This window comes from Sphaerodactylus townsendi, linkage group LG06 (assembly GCF_021028975.2).
Source record: "Sphaerodactylus townsendi isolate TG3544 linkage group LG06, MPM_Stown_v2.3, whole genome shotgun sequence".
Lineage (NCBI taxonomy): Eukaryota > Metazoa > Chordata > Lepidosauria > Squamata > Sphaerodactylidae > Sphaerodactylus > Sphaerodactylus townsendi.
Genome location: NC_059430.1, coordinates 52,611,634 through 52,637,483, shown reverse-complemented (window position 1 = coordinate 52,637,483; position 25,850 = coordinate 52,611,634). Strand labels below are relative to the sequence as shown.

At 39.1% G+C, this 25,850-nt stretch overlaps 1 protein-coding gene across 1 annotated transcript in view; it reads left to right on the top strand.

Moving 5' to 3' along the window:
• Positions 1 to 25,462, top strand: part of TMTC2 (transmembrane O-mannosyltransferase targeting cadherins 2) — a 261,000-nt gene extending 235,538 nt beyond the window's left edge. The window contains exons 11-12 of the mRNA XM_048499966.1: positions 773 to 836; positions 22,452 to 25,462. Coding sequence (XP_048355923.1) covers positions 773 to 836; positions 22,452 to 22,631 — 244 coding nt within the window. The 3' untranslated portion in view covers positions 22,632 to 25,462. The remainder of the gene's footprint in view (positions 1 to 772; positions 837 to 22,451) is intronic.
• Positions 25,463 to 25,850: the final 388 nt, after the last annotated feature.

The window sequence follows — 25,850 nt, the reverse complement described above, 5'->3', positions numbered from 1 at the left end:
TCGTCGCGTCCTGTAAGGAAAGAGTGGTTTAAAAGCGTTTTCTGAATACCACACGTCTTGGCGCCCGGTTTAAGCGTTTTCGGCGGCGGCGGCGTTCACCCTCCGCCTTCTTGGCGTGCAGCGAGCGCTCACAAAGCTCTGGCCTTCTTTTTTTCCGTTCACGGCGGCGTCATATTTGCCCGATGTCACGAAACGGCCTTAGTCATGGAAATGAACATTGGGATTTCTCAATGAGCATACTGTATCCTATTTGCAAACTTAAATGGTTTGATTGCATTACTAAATAAGCTTACCAAGCTGAATGATCATCAGTCTCTCAATCTGAAAATTCTTGTCACAGAATCTTTTAATGCACTACAAGGGAAAAAAACACTTATATTTTTCTTGCCAGTATAATTACTACTTCTTTTTGGATGGTTTGTTTGTACAAGAATCACATTGACATTCAAGAAGCTTAAAGTTTAATTGTAAGATTTATTCATGTTACTCTTAAATTTTGATCAGTTATTTAGAACATGCCATCAATCCACATTTATAATTGCCTAAACTATCAAGTGAAAGTTCAGAATTTAAATTAGCTTCAAAAATGTGATGTTGAAAGTAATTCACATGAATTGTATAATATTTGAATAGAATTATTTATAACTACTTAAAATATATTGTTATTAAGTCTTAATCATGGTCAGAACAAATAATTATTCATGATTGAACTGCAGATTTATTTGCAGAGTGTGAATTCAACTATACTATTTGTTTTTCCCTGTTCCAATAGACAAGCTAGCCTCAATGAAGCAGCTGAGAAGTACTATAAAATGGCAGCTGAACTGAGACCTAATGTAAGTACTTTCTTGGAAAGATTCATAAGTCAAAGTGACATTCTCACATTATATGCTCCAACTGTCCGTTTTAACCAGAACAGGACCCTGTTTACTGGTCCATGCACTTTTTAAATCACTGTCCCCAATTTTTGCTTGTATTGTGAGTTATTAGAATGATTATTTCAGTTCCTTCCTCTAAATCTATTAAAAATTAATAGTGCAATTCTATGAGAAGTTAGTCCAGTCTAAGCTCACTTCATAGAATTGCACTAAGACTTTGATGAGCAAAAATGGATATCTCTCTAGTGATCATGCTGGTAAATCTGCAAACAGTAAAGCAGCAGGCAGTGCCAGGATATGATTTTACTGCAGGTGCTCAAGTATATTTTGAACTTTTGATAATATATTAGTTATGTTTTTCAAGTATATCTAAAACAAAGGAACATAACCATTTTTAGAACAGTAGACTGTAGGCTGTTTTTAAAGTAAACCAGCACAGCAAATGATTTAAAATACCTAGCGATAGGACTCATAAAATCATCCTTGATATGAAAACAAGGATACTTAATAGATTGCCTGTTTTCATATGTAATATGTTGGATGGTATGTCATGGTTGCAAAGACATGTAGTACAAGTGGGAACCTACAAAGACTTGTGGGAAGCATCTCATTTCCCCCTTCCCCTCTATTTCCTCTTTCCCTTTTCTGAGAGCCCCTTTTCCTGTTTCTGTCTCTCCTTCTAGGTTGCCAACCTTTAGGTGGGGCCTGGAGATCTCCTGGAATCACAAAAGATCTCACAACTACACAGATCAGTTCCTTATGGTTGTCAGCTCCAGGTTGGAAAATTCCTGGAGATTTGGGAATGGAGCTTTGGAGGGTGAGGTATGGGAAGATGGAAGGATCTCAGTAGGGTATAATGCCAAAGAGTCAACCCTCCATAGAAGCCTCTACCTAGGAAAATTATGGTCCAGTTATGTGGTGCCGACCACTGGTCCTGACCCATTTCCATGGTAGGGAACCCCAAAGGACTTGTAGGGTGGCATCTCACTTTCTCCTCTATCCCCCTCCCCACACCATTTCTTCTTTCTATTTTCCTGGCAACCCCCAAACCATTTCCCCATTTCCCTTCCTCATTGTTACCTTCTCAGCGATTCAGCAACATGCCTTTTTCTGCCTTCCATCTTTACCTATATGTATTAACTTTCTTTCTACTTTTCTCCATTGATGGGAGCAAAGCAATTTATCCTCATCTCCTTTTTATCCACATAACAACCCTGTGAGGTAGGGTAATCTGAATGTATGTGATTGCTCCAAAATCACCCAGTGAACTTCCAAAGCCAAATGGAGAGTTGAACCTGTGTCTCCTAGACCCAGCTCTGAAGCTCTTAATGCTCTTCCACACAGACATTCATAGGGTGATTGCTGTTGAGTATCAGCAAACAGCCAAGCCTAATTGAGTCATGCAAGCCAGGTAGTATCCAGACACTAGAGGTTGCTTGGCAACCTGCAGGTAGGACCTGGAGATCCCAGAATTGCAAGTGAACTCCATATGAGGGAAATCTGTCTCCTTGGAGAAAATGACTGCTTCAGAGTATAAAATCTATGGCATTATACCAAGCTGAGACTTCTGTCCTCCTCAAACTCTACCCTCTGCAGACTTTACCATGAAATCTCCAGGAACCGGAGCTGACAATTCTAGCCAGACCTAGCTCAACTGAACCCTGCCTCAAATAGGCTTGAAAAGGGGTGTATCCCTCCCCCTGCCTTTTTAATCACAGAAATTCATGTCTGGATTGCCTTGCAACAATCACTGAGGGAATCCATTGCTTAAAACTACAGGCACTCCGTTCATATTTTGGTGGGTCTTTTAAACCCCCTGATGTATTTTTAAAAGATTTTATATTTTTCTTCAAACATAGGGCCTTTCTGGGGTTTGCATAAAGATATATCATGCTCATTCACAGCTGCAGTCACCAGATGTAAATATCCAAAGATTTGGCCAACTTCACTATTAGGCTATAAGAGTATAATAAAGACAGTCAAAAGATCAGTGAGTATGTATTGTCAAGTTTAATTTAAAATATAGCTTATACGCTATTAATACTCTGAAGCATCTTGCAATTGCCAGACTCATTACTATATAGTATGTTTTTTGATCAGTATGTATGTGTATGTTAGTATTCATCTAAGTATGGGTGTTTTCCAGGCCCATCCAAAAGGCCAGGTTCTTAGACATGGCAGCATGGCCACACTAAGGCACCCAAGCAGGCTTTCCAGCAGTATGAGTAGGCTAAAAACATAAAACAGCCTCCCCACTACCGGAAAGCTCTCATTAGGCTTACTAGTGCCAAAAGGGTGGCACAAGTCCCAAGCTGTGGCCACCAGCATAACAGGCAATGGCTGGGTGGGAGCCAATCAGTGTTGGCTCCACCCCTAGCTATGCCTCTGAACTGCCCCTGCTATGCTGGCAGTAGGGGTACAGGGATGCTGACACTGTGTTCAGAGCCACATCCCACTGCCATGGAGGGCCACAGCAGCTGCCTGTCAACAGAACCGCTACTCCGCAGGGAAAGTGCCCCAGAGAGAGCAAATCTGCTGGTGCAGCCCCATGCCATTCCCATTGGCAGATTTGCCCTCACCCCTTTGGATGCGGCCGTTCTTTTTCTATGTTTAAGTAAAGTTTGGGCCTAGGTAAATACAAACAGTTGTTAAGGGAAGCAAAAAAAATCTTCAGTTGGTCCTCAGATATTGGGATGTTCAAATGATCTACATTAGCATGATTTATTACAGCTAAAGCAGCTTCTCATAACTTCTTTTTTCATTACATAATTAAAACTGCCTGCTAGAATTCAACTGCATGGATGTTCAACATTGTGAGATTTAATTGTAGAAAAGTTCTGAATATTCATGTTAAACATGGAGTACATAAGTCACTATCAGAGATGTTTGTTTCTATTTCTTAAATAATATATGTTTAAATTCATTTCTAAGATTGCCAGAGAGTCATAAGCTGCAGTACTGCAGTCAAATGCTCTGCTCAAAACCTGAGTTAAATCCCTATGGAAGCTGGTTTCAAGTAGCTGGCTCAAAACTGATTAAGCCTTCCATCCTTCTGAGGTCATTAAAAGAGTACCTAGCTTGATGGGGGTAAAGTAGATGATTGGAGAAGGCCATGACAAGGCATCCCATAAACACAGTCTGCCTAGTAAACATTGGGATGTGATATCACCTGTGGTCAGTAATGCTTGTATTGTTAAGAAAAGCTTCTTTCTGGATTTAAGTATGAAATATCAACTTACCAAAACTATTTCTGGGTGAGTTGAGAGAGAGAACAGATCTTCAGTTTGTCAACAGGAAATTTTAAAGACACTTGTATCATACAGTATATTAGGGACCCAGGACTATCTGTATTTTCCTACTAAGTCTACCCTTGGTAGAAAGTCTAAAATTGCTTTTGTGTGGTGCATCCCAAATTGAAAACTGTAGCTAATTCCTTCTTTATTTTTATTGTAACCCACCCTGAGACTATTGTAAAGGTCGGGAAATAAATCAAAGATATTATTGTTGTTGTTCTTGTTGTTATTAGGCTTCAGTTCAGCAATTCAGAAAGGATGCTGAAATCCTTTAAATTAATGGATGCTGAAACATAAACCAGAGTCTTGGCAGACTAAAATTGATTAATTCCATTATATTTTTACAGCTTCTCAGGGCAGAAAAAAGGTATTCCATTCTTCTCTAGAAAGTTACTGGATGTTCACATACCTTAGTCTTAGTGTTACTAGAATATACTGGATAGGCAAAATATTAATTCTATTTGATAACAGCCAAAAGAAACTTACTGAAGCAATTCCATTACAACAATTGGTACTATTTCTGAAGGTGCTTCTCTTGGAGATAATACATTACTAGTAATTGCTTTGTTATGCTCAGAAACTAAGATAGTTGATACTTTAAAAGTGTACATCAGGCTAGTTTTTATTGGGTAAAAATCAAACTAACTCAATTTGATGACCTTTTCCAAAATATAACTTGTTCCTTTCAAATTAAATTCTGTCTCTGTGTTGGAGGGTATAGTATTTATGGAGAGAGGTGTAACACTTTAGGGTCTATTGCTTTTTAAGTGTCTGAAGTTAAAGAAAAAAGTCATCTTGCAAGAAGGCTACTGAAATTACCTACACATCTGCTCTTAAAAAGGAAGTACGCTTTGAAGTCTGGTCTCTGGAGTATCAAATAAAAGAGTACCAGATATTGGGGTTTTTTAGCCTGCAACCTTGGTACATTCCTTATGAAGATGCCATGACCTGAAGCAACCATCCCCTGTCTCATATCAACCCACTTGCAATCAGCAGCTTTTGACAGCTTTAAACCCTATACCTTCAGCACCTTGTCAGATACAGCTGTTTCCACTCCATCAGTTCAAAAAGCTTTGATTTAAATAGCATAACAACCCACACATGCACACACAAAAAGGGGCTTGGCAGCACAGCACCTTTAGGCCAAGCAACTGCAGTTTCCATTTCAAAGCTGGGGTGAGTGGATGGAGATGGAAAAGCAATTCTTTAACTCTACAATTTCTGGATCAAAGTGGCAAAGTGAATCTGCTATGGTTAATTATATTACACTTCTGATCAAAGGGTTATTTAAGGACCTTTGAAGCAGGAAAATCTACATTTCAAAAAGTAAAACTTATAAAATAATAAATGTTCTGAGTTATATAGAGAATTGCCCAACAAATAAAATTAACTTGCTTCCTAAAAATATTACTTGAAAACAGTGCTATTTTAAGTAACTTTTAAGATCTGAAACACCAATTAAATATTTCCCAGTAATGATTGCCATGTACTTTCTTCATGAACTATGCCAAATTCTACTTTATATTGTAACAGTAAAGTTGGCCAAATCTTTAGCTACTTAAATCCACTAATTGGAGCTGTGAACAGGGAAAGTAGATATTCTACAAACCTAAAAAGGGCCCCAGGTTTGCAGAAAAATCTGAAATCTAAAAAAAAATGAGGGGAGGGATTTAAAATGAAAATAATAAAAAGAGCACCTGTAAACAATAGATTCCCTCAGTGGTTATTGCTAGGCAACCACAGCATCCCAGGCTTCAGTCTCTGTGCCAAGGGAGATGGCAGGGCCATTTCCAAGGCCTCCTTTTGAACTCTGTTGCTTTTCCCACTGGCTCCACAGATCTATGGCTTCCCACTGCAGCTTCTGCAAGGGAATCTGCCAGCCCTTCCTCCTTGCAAAGGATGCCCAGGAACCACTCAATGGGTCCGGGGAGGGCAGTGGGCTGTCCCCGGTTTCGGACACTCTGTCTGCCGGGGCGCAGCAAGGAGGAAAGAGAAGTAGGGGCCCACTGAGGGAGTAGGTGAATTTGCTGCTGTAGGAGGCAGCGACAGGCGTTGCTCGGCAGCCCTGGGCGGCAGGATGGGCATGCGGCACTGGCTACCATATGGGGGGCAATTCTGCGCCCCTCATGTGACTTAATGTTGTGCGCTGGGGGACATGTGACACCAGATGTTCCCGTAGGTGGTATACCCCTTGGATGATGTCCATTTTGTAGTTAATGCAATAGAATTTGGGAGGGAGGGAAGAAGAAAAAAGCAGTATTAATTATTTTTTTAAGATTGAAAAAAAATGATAATATAGTCTGGTCTTTTTTACTAAAGACACTTGAAATTTAAATTGTGGTTCAAGATTTATGACCAGGGTACAAACGATTTCTACAAAGCAAAAATGCAAAAATCTTAATATTTTTAAAAATGTGTTTATATTTATGCCCCGCCTTATACAAGCGTCTCTAGGAGTTTTAACCAATGTATTTCAAATTGAAAATAAATCATGTCAAGAATGGCCATTATTGCCAGTACATATTCCAAACCAGACCAGTTGTTTGATCTTTGTAGATTTAAAATTGTCGGTACCACATCATCAGCATAGCAACTCTTCTACATCCACTTTCAATCCTTTAATTGTAGCATCTTGTGCTAGAACCACAGAACTTGAAAAGGTAATTACGTAGCAAACAAAAAATTTACTGGAACAAATTTAAAAATTATTACTTCAATCTGGTACAGAAACAGAACTGTGGAAACATGCATAGTCAGATGGATGCAAAACTTTGAGGAAGAAAATAATAGTATTAATAGCAATAATTAATAAAAATACTTTCTTTGAGAAAGAGTAAAAATCGAAAAGGACAGATCTGGGAGGACAGAAAAATCAATGAAAAAATACAGTGATCCATTCAACAGTAGGAAGCTTATGTGGTCATTTCTGTATAATTTTGTTTCTTCTCTTACAACTAATTGTAACTATGATTTGATTCCATTTTCTTTTTTTTTCTTTTTTATGTTTGTTAATTTTTTTTCTATATTAAAGAAAAAAATAAGAAAAGCATTCAAGCACATGAATCCCAACATCTGACAATCTAGAGTTCAGAAACTAACTTTCTTTACCAATTTTATATATGTGGCAACTAAGGCACCTGTTTCCTAACCACTTGTTTTTTGTTGTGATGGAAAATAAGCTACTATGTCAGAATGTTTTTTTTAACTAACTATGCAGCTAATCTTTAGCCATGAAATGGGTAAATTCACTTCTATCGTGCATGATGATGTGCCACAATAGATCCTGTTGCTTTGGCATTAGGCAACTGGCCAATTAAAAATAATTACTGCCTTTAAAAAAGCAAAGTCATATGAAAATCTATCTGTGATTGAAAAAATATAATTGGAAATCCATACACAGATATTATGAGACTCTCCATGCAATCTTCTTATATGGTAACGAAATTAGTTATTAGTTCAAAAGCTGATGACCAGGAGCTCAACTCCACCTGCGTGTGTTTTATAATTGCATCCAAAATGCAAGGTCTTAAAATAGCTTTGGAACATTCTAGTGTTATGTTTGGAAAATAATCTGTTCAGTAGCTCTTCTGTCTTTTTTGCATTTTGGTTTATAGGCATGGTCTCTGGCGAGCACTTTTGGTATCTGATGAGAACTGTTTCAAGCAGGCACTATATAGTTGATTAAGGACTGCTTATGCCAAGAAGCAAAGCCTAGATCAATATATACTTTGTGACTTCTTTGCTAATTCATATTTAGTTTATTGCAACATATAACTTCTCCAATTTACATTTTCATGCCTAGTTTTCCTTGTTACCGAATTGGAAGTATTTGGCCATATGGGTTACATGCAGAGATATGAACTATACAGTGGCAAAGCAAACACAATATAGTCTTTAAAATATTCCATAAAACTGTTTTAGACCCCCAAATGTTTTTCTAGGGCATGTGCAAATGTGCCTTTACCTGCCCAGGCTTTGGAACCCATAAATATCTTCAGTAGTTTCTTTGCCGCCACCAAAATATTTTTTTAAGTCAAGTCACAGCCAACCCCATTAAGCTTTTAAGGCAGAAGATGTTCAGAGGTGGTTTGTTATCACCCACTTCAGTCCAGTCAATTCTTCACCCCTAGAAAAATGGGTCTGCATGAGGAAAGAGCAGGGCACTGTCTCCCCATTCACATCATTTTATGAAGATATGAACTAAAAGAAAGAACAAGTGGGAAAATTAACCCAGAAAGTCTCTTACAGCCCTAGCCAAAGGGTGGGGAAAATATGCACTTCAGCCGCGCGCCCCTGTGCTGGAATGCAACACTGTATGCTGCATCAGTGTCCCAGCACAGTTGCTGGCATAGCAGGGGTGCATCAATCCTGGTCTTTGACTGAACCTGGCTTCTATCAAGCCTGAGACTAGGCTCCTTATTTTTTTTTTAAAAAAAAAACACACCCTCCAGCATTTGTTTGTTACATCTGAATGAAGCCTTAGGGGTAAATGACACAATATTTTTAGATGTATACAACAGCTTAAGAAAGGCATTTTTAAAACCTACAAGGACTGATTTTGTGTGGTTCCAGAAGAGAAGGCACCCCTCCCCCACCCGTGCGCGCGTGCGCGCATACACACACACACACACACACTGTTTTTCTGTATGGAGTTCAGACTCCACTTCACAGCTGCATATGAACTATAGATATATTTTTGTCCGACTGCATATTCTGTGTGTGTGCAGCTCTAAACAGAGGAAAATAACATCCCATGGGTCTATTTTGGCTTCATACAACAATGCAGAGGGGAAACTGGAGATCCCACCCACCCACACGCACCATGCTTCTGAACTGCATCAGGCTCCTGCAGGTTTTGAAAATGCCTTTCCCTACAGCCATTCTATGATCTTGTGGTAAATGCAAGTCCCCAAACCCAGTTCATCAAAAAAGTGTTACATTTGAGTTTATTTTGTTAGAAGGTTTTCCTATTTATGAATTGTTTCAAAAACACTTTCACAAGTCCCCAGACTTAATTCATCAATTCAATTGATAAAAAAGTATTGCATTTGAGTTGATTTTGTTAGAATGGTTTATGAATTGTGTATGAATTGTTTCAAAACCTCTATCACTGGTGACTGTGCCCCTAGCTGAGTGTTTGTCAGATACAGCTATCGCCTCTGCACAGTATGATGAGAAACATTTGATGTCTGCACCAAGGCCCAGTGGTTTGGTTTGGACTGGTACAGAATATGATGTCCTGTGGATACAGCTGTAAACCCTATATACATTCTGTGGCTCCATGTGTGGTGTCAAAAAACGGACCGGAAAAATTATACAAGACACACGTATGCTGCTAAAAGTGGCATTCAATGTATTACCCTCTTATATTTCTAATCATACATAAAATACAAGTGCAACAATGCTTATTTGTATTTCTATTCCAAGTAGACTTCCTTGGAAGGAGCGCAGAGATTTTCTCACGCGTGCTCAAACAGTTCACTCTCAGTTTAGTGCACACTCAAAACAGTCCAACGTATTAGTCCTGCTCTTCATATATTTGTATCCAAAACCATAGTCATAGGATATTATCCTGACATTTACAAAGTTCTTATTTTTCAAGAGTATGTTGTTATTCTGAATATGTGGTAGAATTCCATTCATAAATCTCTAGCTCCATGTGTGGTCACAATCAAAAATACTGTTTAATAACTGCAGTTAGCTCATGGCTCTGTAACCCTTAAAACTGATTTTTGCCACACATTTTTAATTACTTACAAGTCTTTCTGGTGCATATCTTATCAGGAGAAGCTTAAACTAATAGTACTTTTCTGTCTGCTTTAGAATTTTAACTGAATTAGTAGGAATTCATTCCATCAAGCAAAAATAAAGCAAATTTGCCCTTTAACCTATTTAGCTAAAAACAGAGTCAGCGTATCTGCAGAAAGTGTCAATTCATCTGGGGGGTTTTCTTTAGTATGTTTGTATTTTAACATGTTCCCAGTGCACATGCATATTTTAGGAGACTCAGCAACCATATTGACTTTCTGCTAATGATAATCCAAATCAAATTGCATTTCTTTATCAAATTTGCCCTGATGCCCCTATTAAGTACCACAGCTTGCCATTAACCAGCTCTACCCAAGTAATGTTTTTGTATGGTCACATTATTAAAATAGTTCACTCTCTGAAGACATCTGGTAATTGACCTTGGTTTGGGAACTGAGGACAAATTTTTATGCTAGTCATGGTTCAGATGTAACCACAGTTTGGCCATTACAGGATTTTGGTCTTGTGTGTGTTTTTCTCTGTGTGCATTCCCAGTTAAGAAAGTATGTTCCAGATTCATAGCAAACTGTACCTTCATACTATGTCTGAACTATGTGCTATGCTTTGTCATTCAGAATCAAAATTCTAAATCTTGGTGAAAATATTATGATACCCTAGGCTTGTTCCTGATCCCATCAAACCAGGTTTTGTCTGTTACATCTGACCCATGCCCATGTTTATTACTTGGAAGACAAAGGTAGAGTATGTGGGTATGATGATCCTGAAGTATGTGGATTGCAAGGATTTACCACGAGCTAAAGAAAGACTATATAGAAGTGTTTAAATAAACAAAGTGTAAACGATAGGAGATTGTCTGGTTCCTGTCTCTTATATGTTGATTATATTTCTATCGAGGAGAAAGCAACAATTGCAGCAGTAAGCCAGAAATCTTGTTGTGAATACTCATAATTAAATTGTCATGGTAGTTGATAAGAAAAGTTTGGATGTACCCAGACTGCTAATGGACATATTACTGTTATGTATATAAGCTCAGTTCCTTGCTTCAATGAGTTACTTTTAATTTAAGGCACATACAAAACACCAAAATAGAATTATTATGTAAAGAATTATATATAAAGAATAAGTAGCTAAAATAACATTATAGATGATCACTGAATTAGTGTTCTTCTCCTGATTAACATGTCCTGATTGCAGTTATGTATGGATCATCCGTGTTGGCCAACCATGTCAGCCATAGCAAAAATAGTAAGACTGGCATTCATTTATATTACATGTTTTATTAGACATCCCAACTGTAAGTAGAAATGGGCTACTGTACAATAAATCCAACAGATTGCTAGATGGGAAAATGACCAAATTGGAGGTTTTAGAATGGAAACACAGCATGATTTCTATAAGCAAAAATTCATTTAACTCCAAATGAAGTTGTATTTAACTCTAAATGGTCGGATTTAACTCTAAATGGTATGCAGTAATTATATATTGCACAATCTGAAAGTATTTGAGTTAAAAATCCAGAGGAGTTTAATTATAAGCACTTTGTGAGGTCTGTAATACATATGCTAGTATTTTATTTTTTTTAAAATTACACTGTATGTCACTATTTAGTATGTTTTATTATACTAATAAAATAATATCCTAAAGTTTACAGTTTGGTTTCCATATGGATTGAAATAATTGCTGAGAGCCTTTTTAGAAACTGTGTATCAAAGTATTCTGTGTATAGCTATTGGAAAAATTATAGATCTACTTCTATTGTAGAAATTCTCTTGAGTTTTGCAAACTGTCATATAATGTGTAATACTTTTAAGTTTTGCATTAGTGTGTTGCCAATATGTAATACAGTATATTAGGAATTTGTGCAAATGTAAATGGCAGATATCATTTACCAACTAAGTGTATAAAAAGCCAAATGAAGGTGGAAAAGAAGGTAAGTGGATGGCAATCTAAAAAGCTGAGGCTTCATTGCATTATGCCGTGAAGCTGTCACAATCCCAAAAAACAAGATAGGTTACATGCTGTTTTAAAGTTCATGCCAAGTTCTTCATCTTACAAGCCATAGGCCTGGTGTCATAACTCTGAGCAAGCTGAAAAATCTGGCACCCATGTTTGTGCACAAAATTCTTTTTCATTTACTTTGTAAGAAGTGAATATAGGCTTTTTTGGCATTTGAGTTTATGAGTGATTTTTTGACACAGCTGAACCCAGAGACATGATTCTACCAATGTTCACGAAGTCAAGGCTTAGGTTAATATATCATGTTTTATATATTTAGGAGTGATTCAGTCTAGCAAGAGTAATATGCACATGGAAGTAAAATTCATATCATTATATATTTATAATCAACTCTATGTGAATAACCTTTTCCAAGTTAACGTGTATCTGGATCTTTGGATTTGTTTAGATAACCAAACAAACAATTCTTTGTTTAGTCTTACAATTAGCCTTGGAAGTCTAATTATATCCCTCCATTTTCCTCTCCAATCACAGAGAATGAAGATTTCCTAGTTTAGAGCTGGTCATAACTGGTAATAGCATTAGAAACTGGACAATTAAACATACTGCATTTTGTTTCCTAACATTTTAGTATTATATTTTGTGGTAATTTGTTAATGCACCTGATTTGGAGGCCACAAAAGGTGAAGAAGTTCATTCTAAAATGGGAAAACTTTAATCTTGGCACAACCATGATGGACAGGTGTTAGGTCTCGGACCCTTAAGCCAACAAACGGACTATGAAATATTGATCATTAGCATTTAATGAGCAGGTATTGAAGTAACACACTGGTAAAGCCAATTCTGATGAAGCTGGCACTCACAGTCCCCTTTATTCCCCAAGGAGTCCTCCTCCCACTGGCGTAATGCCCATTGGGCAAAGTGGGCAGCTGCCCAGGGCATTACCTTGTGGGGGGCATCAAAATGCTGGGTTCGTTTTTGGGAATTTTTAGTGTTTTTCCAGTTTTGGCCTGCAGAGGGCACAGTTTTTATGCTAGTGGCACCAAAATTGCAGCGTATCATCAGGAGACTGACCTTATGCTACCCCCCAAGTTTGGTGAGGTTTGGTTCAGGGAGTCCAAAGTTATGGATTCCCAAAGGGGGTGCCCCTATCCCACATTGTTTCCAATGGGAGCTAATAGAAGATGGGGGCTACAGTTTTGAGGGTCCGTAATTTTGGCCTCCCTGAACCAGACTGCACCAAACCTGGGGGTATCATCATGTCAGTCTCCTGATGAGACCCTGAAAGTTTTGAGACTGTGCCTTCAGAAATGTGCCCCCCCCCCCAGCCTGCAACCCGCATTGACATCAATGCAGAAAATTCAATGCAGAACAAAGATTCTTGGGCAAATTTTGGGATGTTCTTGCAGGGAGGGCATTCTTGGATGTATCAGCACCAAAATTTCAGGGTATCATCTGGAAACTGTCATGATGGCACCCCCAAGGTTTGGTGCAGTTTGGTTCAGGGGGTCCAAAGTTATGGACCCTCAAAAGGGTAGCCCCATCTCCTTAGCAAAGAATGGGGGATGAGGCACCCCCTTTGAGGGTCCATAACTTTGGACCCCCTAAACCAAACTGCAATGGGGGGGTCCCATCAGGACAGTTTCCAGATGATACCCTGACATTTTGGTGCTGATACATCCAAAAGTGCACCCCCTTCAGGAACATCCCAGAAATTTGCCCAAGAATCTTTGTTCTGCATTGAGTTTTCTGTATTGCTGTCAATGCGGGTTGCAGGCTGGGGGGGCACATTTCTGAAGGCATAGTCTCAAAACTTTCAGGGTCTCATCAGGAGACTGCCCTGATGATACCCCCCAGGTTTGGTGCAGTTTGGTTCAGGGGGCCCAAAGTTATGGACCCTCAAAACTGTAGCCCCCATCTCCTCTTAGCTCCCATTGCAAGCCTTTATTGGCATAGACAACAGTACAACAATAATAAAAACAGATTAAAAAGGATATACAATACAAAAAATAAATGTTAGGTCGAAGGAAATCTACTGGCATTCAGTAATTTCCAGGAGAAAGTCTGCCACTATCATACAGAGAGAAGGATCAGGATTGTCCAACAAGTAGTGTAATCTAATGAAATCGGGGAGATCTGGTAAATGTAAAGGAGTAAGATTCACATACTTGGATCTGATTTCCTTGAATCTGAGACAGTGTAGTAACTGGTGGGCCAGAGATTCAACTGAGCCATCATTACATGGGCACAATCTTTTAGCCTTTTCTTGCTTATTAAACCTGCCATGTAACAAGGCAGAAGGCATAACATTAAACCTGGCAAGCATTATGGCTCTCCTTTGAGCAGGGTTTATTAAGCAATACAGGTAGTGTGCCAAGTGGCCCCGTTCAAATGAGAGAGAAAAATACAGGGGGGAGCATGTTTTCTTGGCTGTGGTGATTAGGGTAGAGAACTCTCTATCCAATAGTTGATCTTTTAATTTTCTATAAGCTTCTGAATAGGACAGAGGGCAAAGTGAATCCACTGACAGTCCAATAGAAGCCATTTTTTCTTTAATTATGGAAAACCAGGGGTTGGAATGGGTGTCAGAGAGCAGACGGTGGACCAGGGAATTATAGTCCGAGAGAAAATGAATTTGCAGCCAGAATCTAAAAGCCCTCAGCCAAGCGGCTGATTCCAAGGAGTTTTGACCTAACTCCAGACAAAGGGCTGCATAGGGCACACAATTTGGAGATTAGCTTCCATTGGAAACAATGGGGGATGGGGCACCCCCTTCGGGAGTCCATAACTTTGGACTCCTTGAGCCAAACCTCACCAAACATGGGGGGTATCATGTGGACAGTCTCCTTAAGATACACTGAAACTTTGGTGCTGATATGTCTAAAAATGCACCCCCTGCATGCACCAATGTCCTGGTGCAAAAAAATTTTGGTCATGGTGGAGTGGCCGCCCATTGGGGGGGCATCCAATTCAGGTTTTGCCCAGGGCTACAGTTTGCCTCGTTACGCCCCTGCCTCCTCCCGTTTTCCCAAGAATTTGTGAAAAACAGCTTTTGGAGCTAGGCACTCTAAGGTTGCCAGCAGATAACAAGAGAATGCTACCTGGCTTCCTGCCCCACGAGATAACAAAAGCAACATTGTTCCCATGGGAAAGAAGTTTCAGTGGAAGCCTAGTTGTCTACAAGTGTGTGAAGCCATAAAGCAAAGATCAAGGGAAGAATGCACAGATGGCAATGGTTATGTATAGCAGGCTGGTTACATATATCTCAATAGCAGCAGCAGTGTGTTATTCCAAGCAGAAACCTGGTTCCAGGAATACCTCTCAATCAACTAGATAGCATCCCCCTGACAACAGGTGGCAGAGAGAGGAGAGTACACGCCTAAAACCTTCTTGTTTTTCATGAATAAACCATGAACTGCTATTGAGTGTAAATTTTTACTTCCGTTGCTGAATTAATGCTGCAGAATATTGAACAGATGATTGGCTATATAATACTCTGTCCCAACAAAAGATCTCAGGAGATTTGTAAATTAATCTGCCATTTTTTGGACCATCTTTGTTCTAGAATTCTCCACTTGGGTCTTCGTGCCTTGGGGACAGATCTAGGTAAGCACTAGGGCCCAAGCAGAACATTTTAGAACAAAGGCAGTTCAGAAAATGCAGATTAGTTCACCAATCTCCTGAGATCTTTTGGTGGGACAGAATATGGACAGTATTGGTTTCCTAGTGAAGGAAAGGTGGAATATAGATCTCACCTCCATTTGTAGAAAAATAGACAGCATTTTCCTACAACAGCGAGCATGGTGTAGCAGTTAAGAGCAGTGGACTCTAATCTGGAGAGCCAGGTTTGTTTCCCCATTCCTCCATATGAAGCCTGCTGGTTGACCTTGGACTAGTCACAATTCTCTCAGAACTTTCTCAGCCCCAGCTACCTCACAAGGTGTCTGTTGTAGAGAGATGATGGGATTGGAAGCTTCTTTGAGACTTGTTAAGGTACATAAAAATGGGATAAAATCCAACTCTTCTTCTTAGTTTTTTATATGCTGCTCTGAATCTGTGGAAGATTTAGGAAGACAGAGTTTCTTAAACCTAAACCTGCAGTGGGAGAAGCAGATGCAGTTTCTGGAAATCTGATATTAGAAGTATATGGAACTGTCAAAATGTGTGACCCAGACAAAATTTTAAAAGGCAGACACAATGGCTGACATGACTATTTTTTAGGCTTTGACAAGTATGTCATCATTGAATTTCAGAAAACACAGGAAATAGATGTGCCCAATTGATGCATCAAAAGAGTTCAATATAGACATACTTGTATTTGAAAGTTAAGGCAGGACTATAATAGTCTTTGATTCCACTTTTAACTACCCATTATTTTACTACTTCATTAATCTACTCGTTCAATCAACTGAAGAAACACAACCAGCTTCTGATGATGTTCTGCAGTAAGAAAGTGTGACCAATGCAAGAGACTGTGAGATGTGTTGATATTTCAGGCTCTGTGGGAAATAGCAATATATGGTACTATCACCCATTGAGAGAAGACTGTTTCATAGTGCTGCAGCAATTACATTTGCCATGAAAACAGGTTTTTTTAGTCTTCTGTGGTTTCCTGTTTTGTTTTAAATGGTATCTCTGTCTCGTAAACATTGAGTTCACATATTCTAGTTGCTTGATAGAGATCAGATCCTTTTCAAAGAGTAGCATAACCAAGATTCCTTAAGGTATAGAAAAACAGTGTAGAAAACTAAACTCTTCTTGGTTTTCCTATTAGACTTCATGTCCCAGTCTAACCCTGTAAGTAACACTTTGGGGATCTGTCAAAAATTAATGCAACTTCTGAAATGATTCAGCTGTGCGTAGTTCTCTTTAGCAATAAAAAAGAAGCTGCTGACATTTTGATTGCTTCAGAAAATAGCATTCTGAAGCATGGCAGTGACACCAGTAATAAAAGTTCAAGTGAAAATTCTTCCCATCACCACAAAAGGATTAAAAGGCCTGACAGCACATTATAACATGGTCATTGGCAAAATGAAGCAAGACCACCACCACTAGTCTTCATGCTGAGCAGTACAGCCTACTGATAATTTGTTTCATTTTCTCTTTTATTACTTCATTGCTGTTTATCAAGCCTCTGTTCAAGTTTTCAGTTAGCACACTGAAAGCTCCAAATACCTCAGCTGCTCTTTACATTTGGAAGAGAATAGCATCCTAATGGTACAGCTAAAATATTTGGACATTGTTCTTTTCAGATCCCTAAATTCCAAAAACCATAGCTGTTGTTTGTTCTTTAACACCACCTGCTGAGCAAACCTGTGAAATAACTGCACTTCACTTAGGCCCCTTCCGCACGGGCGGAATACGGCGGCCTGGGGACGGCAAAAACGCCGTCCCCAGGGAGCCGTTCGCACAGGGGGTGCAGCTGCTTTGCAGCCGCGCCTCCCTCACTCCGCCTGACCGGCGCAAAGCCGTCATTTTCCAACCTCGCTTGCCTAGCAAGGTTTTTGGAAAACGGCGGCTTGGAGCCGCTGCTGTGCAAACGGCAGCAGCTCCATGGCGCCTTCTGTCCCCCCATGTCCGGGCAACCTACCTGTCCTGCGGCCCTCCGGCGCGTCGGCGAGGCCTGGGGACATGCCCCCTCTGCCCTGCGACTCCGGAGTGGTCGCGCAGGGCAGGGGGGCGTGTCTCCTGGCCTCGGCGATGTGCCAGAGGGCCACAGGACAGGTAGGTCGGCCTGCTGACAGCGCAGCTCTAGGGTCTACGCCGACCTGACCCCTTCTGTCGCCGTGCAGAAACGGCCTTAGTCTTAGAGAATCAAGGAGAGGTTTGACCTCAAAGAAATTACCTTTTCTTGTTTTACTGCTTCTCTCTCTCTCTCTCTCTCTCTCTCTCTCTCTCTCTCTCTCTCACACACACACACACACACACACACACACACACACACACACACACACAATTTCTTGTTAAGCAATGCTAATTGTATTTTCCAGCAAACAGGCAAGTGTTGTTGAAGGCTTTCCCAGTCGGATTCAACTGGTTCTGGTGGGTTTTCCGGGCTGTGTGGCCGTGGTCTGGTGGATTTTGTTCCTAACGTTTCACCTGCATCTGTGGCTGGCATCTTCAGAGGTGTATCACAGAGAAAAGTCTGTTTCACACTGTGTCTAAGTGAGAAGGGAAAGTTTAGTGTGGTATATTGTCCATGTCCCAGGGTGGGGAACCAATTATTAAGTGTTTGGATGGAACTTGCTATGCAAAGGTGTGGTTGAGTGCATGCAGTATTCCTTCATTTTCTTTACTATGGAAAAAGAAAATGAAGGAAAACTGCCATTTCTAGATGTCTTAGTCATCCGCAAACCAAACCAACAATTGGGCCACACAGTATACAGAAAACCTACAGAATAGATATCTACACAAAAAACTCCAATCATCATCCAGGACAAAAAAGAAGCACCATAAAAACTTTGGTAGATCGCGCAAACAGAATCTGTGAACCCCACCTCCTTCAAGATGAATTGAATCACCTAAACTGGGCTCTACAGGCTAATGGTTACTCTACTACAGACATCAGAAGAGCTGCAAGACCAAGAACAAGCCACATGAACAAAGATAAAAAGCCATCTAGAGGGAAAGTGTTCTTACCATACATCAAGGGAACCACTGACCGCATAGGAAAACTGATGAGGAAACATAACTTACAAACAATCTACAGACCCACCAAGAAAATTCAACAAATGCTAAATTCAGCAAAGGATAAGAGGGATCCTCTAGCTACTGCAGAAGTCTACCGCATACCATGTAGCTGTGGACAAGTCTACATAGGAACCACCAAACGCAGCGCTCAGACACGAATCAAAGAACACGAAAGGCACTGCAGACTATTTCAGCCAGAAAAATCAGCAATAGCAGAACACATGATAAACCAACCTGGACACAAAATATTATTTGAAAACACAGAAATTCTGGACCACTCTGACAACCACTACGTCAGACTACACAGAGAAGCCATTGAAATTCACAAGCACATGTTCAACAATTTCAACAGGAAGGAAGAAACCATGAAAATGAACAGAATTTGGCTGCCAGTGTTGAAAAACTCTAGAATCAAGACAGTGACTAATCAGCGCTACACAAACACAGGACAACTATAGACAATAGCAATCAAAGGGAACAAAGACCAGGATACTTCTATTCAGATGCATTCACCTATTGACCTTGCTATCTTCATTGTTACTCACATGCTACAGACTTCTTTGTGACTCACATACCAGGCTCCTCTATTCAGATGGCCTCACCTTTTGACCTCACAGTATATATACTCCACTTGCTTTCCATTCCTACTATCAGATCCTCTGAAGATGCCAGCCACAGATGCAGGCGAAACGTCTGGAGAGAATGCTGCTAGAACACGGCCATACAGCCCGGAAACCACACAGCACCCCAGTGATTCCGGCCATGAAAGCCTTCGACAATACAAGATGTAATTTGTCTAAAGAAACCCACATCAGAAAAAAGGATATAAAATATTTGTCCCACAAATCTTTAAATGGAGAATTTATCTCAGCTAGTGTTAGAAACAAAAATGGGGTGATGTCATGAGCCAGCATTCAGAAGACAAGGAACCAGACACAGAACTGAAAGCACCATAAATAAAAAACTGACTCCTTGAGAGGAAATGCAAGTGGCAAAATCAGCTTCAAGTCCTCTTCTACCAGCAGAGGCAGTGTCAACAGCAAAGCCAGATGCCTCACAGCTGGAAGAGCCATCAGCAGCCCCAGATGAGCTTCTATGAGCCAGCTGCACATAGAAGACAGAAACAGAGGCTTGAATGGGTGTTAAAAAGGAAAAGTGCCAGGATAGCTTCATGCTATGTCAAGATGTTTGGATCTGACATCTTCGGGGAGTGATTCCTTGCAAGGATTCCCAGCCAACAGCTTCTGTAACACAGCAGCTACCTGATGTTCTAAGATGACCGCTACATTGAACAAAATTCCCAAACTGCAAGTGTAACTTTTCAGGAAGAATGTCGCCCCATCCAAGACAGGGGAGATCTCAAGTCCCTAGTCACCATGTGTATTAATCCAAAGTACTTCTTTCTAACCAGGATTAAGTTTCAGTTTGTTCACCTTCCTTGGAATGAGATGGAAAAGAAAGGTAGAGCTGAGTATCATCCACTGTTCGGTACCTCACTGACAATGAGCTTTGGTACCTCCTCCCACTTTATTCTCACAAAAACATAAGAGGGAAGATAGGCTAACAGAATTACTGGACCATGGTCATAAAGTAAGCTTCATTGCAGAGTGTTGGTTTGAGCCTAGATTTCCCTATTCCTAGTCCATTTCTATAACCACTGTACCATGCTGGCTGTCCCATATGCATAAAGTGCACATACATTTAGGGCACCTCATGCACTTCTCTTTTATGTGGCAATGTAATATTTGAGTTAATCACATGCATTATAGGTATGACGATGTTTGGATGATTTGCACTAGAACAGCAAGTTGAGCTGGATGATGATTATGTCTTCAACAAAACGGCTGACTAATTTTTGTATTTTCAAGGAAGAAGAATTTCAAATGGCAGTCAAAATGGTATCTAAAAATAATCTGAGATAAAATCTAAAATTAGATTCGGTTTGATTTTCTAACCTGCCTTCATAAGTAGAGAATGAAAAATGATTTTTTGCTACATGAAAACAAGATTACATTCAGAGCCAACAGCATGGTAACTGGGATATTCTGCATAGTATTGGAATCAAGAAGTTTTATGAATTCATTTAGTAGTTCACCTTGTGCTTAGATTGTTTGACTAGGTGGACACACTCACAATACTAGAAAATAGTTCACATTTGTCAAATACTCGTATTGAGTTCTCATTTCTGGACATACAGAAAACAAAATATTGGTGTGTTCTGTGGTTGGCAAATTATTTCATTTCATCTAACATTTTACTTCGAGTAAAAAGAATTTTTTTAAGTGTGTGTGGGCTCACAGGTGTTTTTGTAAAGCGTTGTCAACTTGCAGCTGACTTTTAACAATCCAGGCTGGTTTTCAAGGCAAGAGACCTTAAGAAATGGTTTACCATTGCCTGTCTCTGCATAACAACCCTGTTATTCCTTGGTGATCTCCCATACAATACTAGCCAGGACCGATCCTACTTAGCTTCTGATATCTGATGACATTAGACTAGCCTGGACCATCCAGGTCAGGGCATGGTCACCCATGCATATTGATAATGGGCAAGCTTGAAAGTCAGAAAAATATTTTTGCTTTGAGGAAAAATACTCATCTTCATTTTTTTGTGTAAATTCACAGGATATATACTTTGTTCTATGCTAATTATGTAGGTTTATTCAGTCCATAAAAATCTCATTTCTATGACATTTGCAGGAAGAAACATAGCCATTGGGAAGGTAGAAAAGAAAGACTGCATATCAAATTTCAGCATTTTCATCTACACTGTTTAATTTTAATTGATCTCTTGCATGCTTGTTATATTTCTAGCCAGTCTTTTTAGACTCTTGATGATGGAGGTTTATCAAAATATTTTATGAGGGATGTAACATTACATGACACTGACATTGTTGAGACTCAACTATGGGTTTCTGAAGGAATTTTTTCTCCTCACTTAAGCAGCTGCATTAGTATAACACTGCAAACTTCTTATTTGGTAGCAATGTTTAAATAGGATTTCAATGTTGAAATGTAAACGTAAATTGCTTCCATTTCTGTTGCATGAGGACAATGTGGCGGCCAGAAGCATAGCTTATTTTAAAATGGGATTAAATAGATTCATGTAAGAAAAGTCTTTCTGTGGCTATTCACCATGGTTACTAAATGGAACTTCCATATTCAGGGCAGTAAAGCTCTAAGCACCAGGCCTGGAAGATGAGGTCATGGGAAAGACTCTGTCCTGTTGTTGGCCCTCAAGGGCAACTGGTTAGCTGCTGTGTGATGCAAGGTAAACCACTGTTCAGCAGGGCTTTTATATTCTTATGCAAGTTGATAGTTTACAGTTGTATTGTGTAAACATATGCATATGATTATTTTAGTAAATCATATTTTCTCTGGTTATTTTGATGTTGTGTTATACCAGCCAGTACAAGAAACCTAAAGTGAACATAACTTTCTACTTTTAGAAAGTAGAGTGAAAAGAATATTGCATGGGTTCCATGGATTATAAAAAAAATGGGAAAAAACTGCTTTAAAAGACATAACATTTCTCATCAGCTGTAGGTTTCTCCTGGAAATTTCAGTGGGAATACCAATTTTATAGTTTGTGAAATCTTACTGTTATGTTAATTAAAAAAGGAACAGAAGCTCCTTGTCAGTGCTATGGCCTGCCATCTTTGAGGTTCAATGCGCAGCAAATAGTAGATTAAATAATTCCTATGTTAGTTCTCCATGCTTGTTCCAGTTGCTAAATTGTTTCCATGAAAGAAGCTTCAAAAACAGAAGGGAATACTTTTGTGTCATGGGTGAAGGTTATCAGAGGGAAAAAACATTCAGCCCCCACAAAAATACCTTTAAACCATTTTTTCTTCTTTTTTCTGTTCCAGTATCCAGCTGCCCTGATGAATCTGGGAGCAATTCTGCATCTTAATGGCAAACTCATAGAGGCTGAAGCAAACTATCTCCATGCCCTTCAGTTTAAACCAGATGATGTCATCACACAATCAAACTTACGCAAGCTCTGGAATATTATGGAAAAACAAGGCTTAAGGACATCAAAGACATGACAAAGGAGAAAAAAAATCCATAGACCCTTTCTGTTTTGGTAAAGGGAAATGAAAAAGTCAATTTCAGAAGAACTTCCAGGATGTTCTTTTGTTTGGCACTCAAATTGGACTGGAGTCCAGTTGTCCAAGGTTGTAATTGCTGCTAGGAGAACCTACAGGGCTGCTTTTTATTGTGATAGTTTGATAGTAAGAGGGAGATAGCAACCCTCTTAGACACTCATGAAGGACTTGGTAGTTACCATCACAAGCATATAAATGAAATAATTTTAAAACTGGAACACTTGAAAGGAGCCCTTTCAGCATGTTCATTGATTCATTCTGGGCATCCTCATGTTGCTCATTTCTAAGTGGTTTCTGATAGAGGATCATGCTGCCTTATAGCATCAGTGTGATCAGCATGGAAAGTTAGAAGAGGATAAAGACTAGTTTTAGGTCATTTACTAAGGCTTTCTTGAAAATTATGTACTAAACTCAGTGATTTTCCAAATTGAATTAATGTTGTGGATCATTAGGGCTGACTGCTTATCTGTTTCCCAAAAACTATTTGAAAAACCTAACACTTTTGCTAAGATTTTGCAATCTTTCCTGATAAAGTGCACATACTTTTTAGCCTTTTCTCAAAAATCTTGCTGGCTGTGGGTTTTGAGAATAATAAGCAAGGGTCAGCGAAGGGTAAACAAGCACACAGAAAAAAAATGAACCCAAGAATTAGAATCAGTACACCCTAACCTTTTAAAAGAAAACCCTCTTTTTGTCATGAATATTGCACTGTTTGATTGTGTTCAAGGTACCTTCCTTTTTTTGTCATTACAGGAAATAGAAGGGACAATTGTAAACTACTTAGGCAGAAGTCGGGATGATGCAGCATATTTGCTTGTTCACATTTTTGCATAGTTCTTGTCTAACACAGTCTGTCAAATCTTCCATAAAAGGAGCCCCAGTATTGGATCTAGACCAAGAGACAAGTAGCTGAAGGTGTGGGTTGTGGTGGGAGAGGTTCAGCTATTTCTACTTTGTGGGTCTGCCTAAGACATGAACGAGTAGACCTTGACACTTAGTAATTTGTAAGCATGGGTGAGTATAGTGTAAATCAGCCTGGCACTGACACTGCACAAGCATGCAGATCATTGGACCATGATTGTATATATCCCCAGTACAGATTTATTAGGTTGAAGTCGCAAAGCAGCATGGGTCTCAGGATTGAGTTGTATATTACTTGCTAATGGATGCATAAGTCCCATTCCAAATGGCAGGGCAGATGGACATTAAGAGATAATGTTTGTATTTAGCTTCATTTCTGCCATCAGAACAGCTCCACGTAGCTGAAAAAAATCAGACGTGTGAGGCTGATAAATATGAATTTGCAGTGCTAGCAATGTATCTGATTTTGACATATGCTACCCAGCCAGCAAGAAACATCAAGAATTTAATGTTCTCAGCATCTCAAGGTATTCGACTCAAATGGATTGTGTTTCTGATAGTAGTTGCCAATTAAGTTTACATTTTTAACATTGAAAATTGTTAACGTTGAAAAAATGTTGTACAGCATTTAATCCAATATTGCATCCATTTCTTGATTAAGATATGTAGTAACATTTCAGTTTGACATAGTTATGGTATTTTTGTCACACAAAAAATTATCTTTTACAAATTATGTTAGGCCTGCACTGTGCTCTTTCATTTAGGGCACTTAGTATGTTCTTTTATGGGGTAGGCAACTTGTTTCTAATAACCGATTAATAACCATGTTCCAAAGAGAGCTGCAAACTTGTCCAGGGGCTCTTCTATGCCCTCATGATTCTTTTGTGCCACATCACAAACTGTTACTGTTTATGTACTAAACCCAGTAATTTTCCAAATTCATTTTAGTTTGGTCATTTTAGTCTCAAAATTCATCTACAATGAAAATGGTGAGGAGGCTGCTGTCTGAGAAAGACATCATGTAGTGGGTTTTTTTTGGGGGGGTGGCTTATTGACTTTGTATCATGGAGCACTTTGAATCAATTTTTTTTAAAAAAATTCATTTTTATATTACAATGTTTCCTTATTCTTGAATATTGCTTGATAGCTATATACTGCTTGAGAAATCACAAAAAAAGAATAATTAAGTAGTGTTTCACAACTGTTACTAGCCTTCTACTTTCCTACTCACACACTGTTCTAAATGTTTAAGGTATGTATTGATGCTTGGAGGGAGGTTATTCTGTACAATGTGGACCATCTGGTTATATACCTTCTATGTAAATGTATAACTGCTAAGGAATATGGCTATCCATCTTACTGGCATGTTGCCATGTAGGTCACAATTTGTAAGTTGAAACTTGGATGTCTGTGTGGGTTTCTATTATTACTGACATTTTCAGTAAACATGGGGGTCATGAGCACTGTCTAAGTGTTCTGATCTTATAACCCTTTCCTGTCATTCTTTCACTGAAGCTTGTGCAGGAACCACAACTATTTCACTGTGCCAATGGTACAAGCCCAAAAGCAGTGGTTTTTTTTTTAGAAATGGGAAAAATTACTTTTAAAGAGTTGAAATACAGTGTTTTTAGTATTTCATGTTAAAGTGTGTGATAGCTTGTTACTATCCACTATGGTACACTTCTTTCTGAAACCCTGTAAAAATAACCTATGTATTAACCTAAGACTAATATGTGTAAGTAGTGATATCCTTACATTTCAGCTATCGAATGCAGGTATCATTCTCCTGTTTTTCTCTCTCTTATTCATTGTGTGTGGGGTTTTTTTTATTAATTTTCTGTTCATTGCACAATGTTGAGTGACACACAGCACAGTTTTATGGTAGTACTGAAGATTGTCTTCTTTGAAACGAAAATAACAAATAGAAGTTTTAAAAGAAGAATGTTCCTCCATACATTTCACTATAGGGCTGGGCTTTATAACTTACCATTTTTAAATATGTTAAAATGTTGTCTCTGCTCAGGGATTTTTGGTGGATATTGCAGACAGTGCTTCAAAATAAGAGCACAAGTTTACTAAATTAAATTTTTATTTTTTGAGAAAACAATTATTTGTATAAATTATCAAGATTTGTAGGCTTTCCTTTTTGTAGCCATGATTGTTTATGTGCCAGATAAGAAAATTCAATTCGTTTTCAGTAATAAATGATTGATAACAAATACTTTGTGCATGCTGTCATTTTGTTACACTCTTAATCCTGTATCGATTCAAATTGATTTTGAATTTACCTGAGTCTAT